The 5,827-nt window shown below is 46.2% G+C and overlaps 2 protein-coding genes across 2 annotated transcripts; one reads left to right on the forward strand and one right to left on the reverse strand.

Moving 5' to 3' along the window:
* Positions 1-1,081: 1,081 nt before the first annotated feature.
* Positions 1,082-1,490, reverse strand: Pmar_PMAR014407 (hypothetical protein; the record flags this gene model as incomplete). Its single annotated transcript, XM_002774998.1, has 3 exons — positions 1,082-1,210; positions 1,256-1,333; positions 1,384-1,490. Coding segments are annotated over 3 exons (314 nt in total), but the record flags the coding sequence as incomplete, so codon positions are not given.
* A 1,696-nt stretch (positions 1,491-3,186) lies between these two features.
* On the forward strand, positions 3,187-4,473 carry Pmar_PMAR014408 (conserved hypothetical protein; the record flags this gene model as incomplete). Its single annotated transcript, XM_002774999.1, has 3 exons — positions 3,187-4,094; positions 4,138-4,285; positions 4,336-4,473. The coding sequence occupies 3 exons, from the start codon at positions 3,187-3,189 to the stop codon at positions 4,471-4,473; spliced, it is 1,194 nt and encodes a 397-aa protein (XP_002775045.1).
* Positions 4,474-5,827: the final 1,354 nt, after the last annotated feature.

Genomic DNA, 5,827 nt, shown 5'->3' on the forward strand with positions numbered 1-5,827 from the left:
CGAGGCGGCACGTCCTGGTTTGGGCTACTCGGGTCCTCAGGCCGGCACTCGGTCTCTGTAGAGAAGAGGATGATGGAAGTCGCATCGGGGGCTAGCAAGCCCAGTGTTACTGCGAGCAATCCTTTCCGGATGTCCTTCGTCAAGAGTTCGACAGTCCTCAACGATCCTTCAAAAAATGCTGATGAGGAAGAAGAAGTCGATATGTTCGGGTAGCTTAAGCGAGGTAGTTACGTACAATTCCTAATAGTATTATTATTGACCTCATGCACTGTTGTGTTGGGGGAACAGTTAGTGCGGTCTCCGCTTGAATTGACTTAATATCGGGTTCATGCTTATATCCATCCATCATACTGGATTTTTGGAATTCCAGCCGGTCCGGGCTTGATAGCATATATTCATGGTATCAGTACGGCCCAGCTGGGGGATACATAGGAAGACGGTATAGTGTCGTGCATGTTGTTGGGTATCTTAGCGACATTTCAAATGGGCTTTTGTCTTGACTGAGATGCCTCGGAAATATGGCGAATCGCCTATAATACAGTTGAAGTGGTGGTATATAAAATGGTGATCGCCCCAACTGGGGTATCCAATTGATGACGAGGTCAATTCATTGGCAAGTTCAAAGTTTGGCCGAAATTAGACAAGAATATGAGGACGATACCTGAGTGTTTAGCAGGTTCTATCAAGTTGACGAGGGCCTCTGTGCGGTCTCGGGAAGTCGATCCCTATTCTCTCGATTTACGTCTTATCATACATCAGCTCCTGCGAACTGCGTACGACGATGTTTCTGTCGATTTCTGATAGTACCGTGAGCTCCGTGTTTGAGTTGGTTTCCCAACAAGCCATCTGAACTCTCATAAAACAAAACAGTATAGGTAATGCGAGATGTTCATCACAGGAACTAATGTATTCGGGAGCGACTGAGGGCGGCCTTAAGAAACTCGTCATCGGTAAGCCCTCGAGCCCATTCTGGCTCATCGGGTTTGGGAATCGACGCCATCGCCTCGCGAATCCGCTGTCGGTCTTGTGGTGACATCCTAAATATCATCATCACAAAAACTCAGAGCATACGGAACCTCACTGCTTCGGATGGATAACACTTGGTGACCCCTTGATGCCTTCCTCTCGAACTTCTCCAGAGATGAAGGCTCCGAATTCCTCCTCTTCATCGTCACTGCTCTCGTCGCTATCACTACGGAGAGGTCCATACCTACACTATGTTCCTGCACCGGGGTGGCCGCAATATGATATCCACCCGAATTCCTCGATAGAAGTCCCCTTCACCTCTTCCTTGGGTCTCTCAGCTGCTAGAGTTTCCTCGTAATCGGCTTCCCTGTATGTGTAACGTGTATAAATCGCAACACCACGCTTGAAGATCCCTACATGTCTTTGAGTCTCTTTTCAACCAGTTCCAACGCCCGCTGGAATTCTTTATCCTCCACCGTCTCCTCACGGACAGGTTCTTCGATGGGACTTGCAGTGTTAGTCATAGCAAACTTCGAGGAGATACAAACTTGGGAAACGCAAGAAAGACAAATCCGAAATGGTAGCGAGTAACCATGTAACTTTATCGTTATCACCAATACTGAGCGTTGATAGCCTCGTCACTCGGCAGGCCCGTTTGGCGTTGGGCCTGCTCCAGCTTAGGGCACTCATCAATACGATGGATGAGACTCCTACATGAGAGTTCACAATATGCACATCTACGAGCGCCATAGACAATACGATAATACATCCCTGGTAAAGGGATAGGACCTCCGGGATTAGCTCTAGGTGGTCGAGGAAGGAAGGAAGGTACGCGTAGGTCGGCTTCCTCTAGAGTAGGCTTCCTAACTGGTAGTACCTGCAGACAGCTGTTCATGATCTACTCGGTGGTTAAAAGTGGGCATCACCGATATAGTTAGATCAACTTTACTCGCTCGCTGGTTTACCCTGAACACTCTACCATACTATTGTTAAATGTCTGTTGTCCAAAAACATACATTCATTTCATCACTCAAGTCTTGAGCGCCTTCACCCTATATTTAATGCTAATGGCGAGAATTCCCACACCACTGCCGGCCAAGTAAACGCTATAGCTGCTCAGGGTTGTCGCCACTTGCGTGCTAAATCCTCATCAAGGAATGCATTTGGATGAGGAGCAAGGAAGGTATCGGATAACAATCACCTGACTAGGTTACGATTATACATTACCGCTAATATATATGTACCTTCCCTTCTGAACTTACGTGGTAATGCAAAGCTCCGCATCTTAGTGATGGGGATAAATACTCTATCCTTATCGACATCTTCTAAGAAAGCTTCTATGGCCTCTCAAGTTGATAGAATATCACTCGTAGTAGCAGATCGCGAGACAACTCGAAAGCAGTGTCCTGAATCACGACGCTGTGCATCTTCCATGAGACCACTTCTTTGTATCAGATACATTCGAAGTTCTTCGGCAGAGTGAGTGCGACTTTGAGGAAATGATTGCCTCTTCTGTCTTGCCCTCTAATCCCACCGGTGGCAATCGGTCACTGACCAACGCCGGTCAGTAGCCGTACTGTTAGCCCTGGCTCAACCCGACTAGTTAAATATACGCCCTGTGCTCGACAAAGTCGCCAACGCAGAGTTATAACCTATTATATTAGAGCGTTGTAATCTATCTAAACTCAGTGAATATCTATTATCATCGATACGGGCGTATCGTGGGGTGACGCATCACGAGTAGTTCTGAACGTAATCCGCAATGGCGGGCATGATGTTGACAGTCGCTAGTAGGCAAGTGAAAGTTGAGTAGTCAGGCCTATGGGTTTGCACATTGGTATCTGTAGTTGTTCGCGGTGGTAGTACGACAACGTGTGAAATTCGATCTTTTCAAAGTTCATCTGCTCGTTGAGGAAATGCAAGATTTGCTAAGAGAGCAAGTGACTTTCTATTTCAGCGTAGAGCTGCGCGGCTAGGGAAGATGATAATCTCATCAAGCTCTATTGTTCCACCCGTCTCTCTGTGTGAGCTCTGTTCATTTGACTGGTTAAGGCTGCTGCTGATGAACTTTCCACTTGCCACTCGTACGATCTACCCTGTCGAACGTGTATAATTGTGTTTCGATAAAAAATATTTCAAAGCTAGCGTATTGGAGAGGTGTCCTTGTCAGTTGTTGTTGTCGACCTATTTTAATTTGAGAGCTCCCATTGATCACTGAAAATGTGGAGCACCTTCGCGATCGTCTTTACTATTGGTCTGTTGGCCGGCTCAGCCAACTCTATCGTTGAGAAATTACAGTTCCAAACTGGTGCCTTCGGCGTTGATGGTATTTATCACCTTTTCGAGAAGCCCTGGTTTATGAGTCTGGTCATGTTCGTTGCTATGCTGTTGGCATTGCCTGTCTACTACTTCCTACTGTGGACGAAGAGCATTAAAGTGGATAAAGTCAACAAACATATATTTTTTGTTGTTGCCATACCATCCCTTTTCGACCTCTTGGGGTCCTCCTTCCAGGCGATCGGTCTCGTCTACACCCCCGTGTCGGTCTTCCAAATGCTGAAGGGCAGCATCCTCATCTTCTCAGCAGCTCTATCGGTCCTTTTCCTCCACAGAAAGATGTACCGTCACAACTGGGCCGGTGTGATCATCTGTGTTATCGCCCTGATTTTCGTGGGTATGTCTAGTGTTGCCTCTCGAGAGAACCAAACTCAAGTAGTTAGTCTCGGCAAACTACTTCTCGGTATTTGTTTCATCGTTGGTGGTCAAATTGTATGCGCCTCGCAATACGTCATCGAGGAGTTCCTTCTTAAGCCGCCTCACGACGTTTCCCCTGTCGCTTTGGTTGGCCTCGAGGGTTTCTGGGGAACCATCCTTATGGTAGCTGTTGCTCTCCCTGTAGTCGGCTCTCTACGTGGTGGTGATGTTGGTGGTGTTATTGAGAGTACTAGAGACTCCTTTGTGATGCTTGCTAATGACTCGGCCATTATGTGGCTTACTGTGTCTTTCGTTGTCTCCGTATTTGTATTCAATTTATGTGGAGTTATGGTAACTGCTACAGCTTCTGCGGTGCATCACACCTTCTTGGACGCCACCAGAACTATCCTTATCTGGATTGTTTCTGTGCTAATGTAAGTCGATACTCCTATGAGATGGTTCGACTGTTTCCTGCAGGTTCTATGTAGCACCGGGTAAAGGTCTTGGAGAGCCTCTAACTGCGTGGTCGTTGCTACAGCTGATCGGTTTTGTGATGCTCATCTATGGAGAGTTGTTATACGATGAAGTCGTTAGATTGCCTTTCGGTCTCCACGAGAAGGAGCCAGTAAGTTTGTCGAGGTGTGGTATGAATAGAGTTAATTATTTTCTTTGTAGCCGTCAGCACTGTTGGCCCCCCTGAATGCGCCCCTTATGGTATCCCCAGCTGAGCGAAAGCCCGCGCCTGGTATCCCCTCGAATCGGGAGAGGTTGCCGCTTACACGAAGTGATGTGTCGGTTGGTAAGAGGCAGTGAGTAATGATGTTTAGTAGCCGTTGAACGTAGCTATGGAATGGCGATAAAATTGATAATATAGGTTGCTGCTGGCCTCGACGGTGTGTTCGTCACCTCCTGCTGTGTATGTCTTTAATTCTGAGCTTGTTGTTACTATTATGATGATGGGCAGCAGTAGGAATCAGTGATGGGATGACCTAGTGCAGGTCATCGTCGAACTACTACTGCCCTTTGTTGTCTCTGTGCTTGGTCTGATTTACTATCTGTGATTTCTCTCTACCGTAAGGGAGTTCTCTTTGTATAGATCGCGAAGTGAATCTCAATATGTAGTTGCGTTGTTAAGTGAGTAATGTTGGTGGCGTTTTATTAGGAGTGACAGATGATTGAATACGACAACAGCGAGAGTCCGATACGGCTGATACTCAGGTGGACCGGATCGCCTTACTCAGGGGTAGTAGTAGTAGGGTGTCTCGGCAGTGTGGGGGGATATGTACATGGTCACCTGTGCACGTTGATGATAATGAAGAAGGATGATTATTGTTGTTGGTTTTGTGTGTATTCCTAATAACAGTCGTATGCAAGACTCTATATAGTAGTGAGAAACTATCCAGCTCAGCTGAGGAGGGGAAAATTTCGGAAAAAAATTTTTTTACGAAAAATATACTATGATTTGACACTGTCATTTGGTGTTTGCGTGTGTCGTGAAAGTTAACACGGTGAAATTATGTATTGTCGGTGTCTGTCGTACTCGAGTGGGTAGTGTTTCGCAGACGAGGAAAATCGGTTTCGTATTTGTTTCCGAACCGGGATAACACTTTTGGCCTTGAGCCCTCGCCTTTGTTATCAAGATGATCGACAGTTTCTGAGCTAGCAATAAAGTGCTTCCATGATAATCTCCAATGTTCGTTTTAAAGAGTTTTGGAGAGTTCTCGTAATTGAGATCCTAGATAAATGCTTGGTATTTTGGTGTATCACATTGATGGAGTTTTGGGAGAATTTTATCGCACGGTTGGTTGTGTATGCAGCCGTCCTCTGGTTTGATCAGATTGTAATATATTGTGTTATTGCCTGTGTAATCGCAGCATTATTCGTCTATATTGATTTTCTTAATGAACACTTGATTTTGGAGAAGCCTTTTGCTTTACAGGTAGGGCTCATAGGGATACCTGTTGTATTGTGAGATATGTTGACAGATTTACGGTACTATTTTGGGGTACATGGTCGTGTTCCGGACTAATATGGCGTTGCAGAGATACTGGGAGGGGCTCACCAGCTTGAGGCAAATGACGGGGAAATGGAGCGATGCGTTTTCCTTGGTAGTATTGGGTGATGTCCTCGGGAGAGCTCCCCATAGATATCAGTGAGAACGTATTAA

The sequence above is a fragment of the Perkinsus marinus genome (genome assembly GCF_000006405.1).
Source record: "Perkinsus marinus ATCC 50983 genomic scaffold scf_1104296957150, whole genome shotgun sequence".
NCBI classification, from domain to species: Eukaryota; Perkinsozoa; order Perkinsida; family Perkinsidae; genus Perkinsus; species Perkinsus marinus.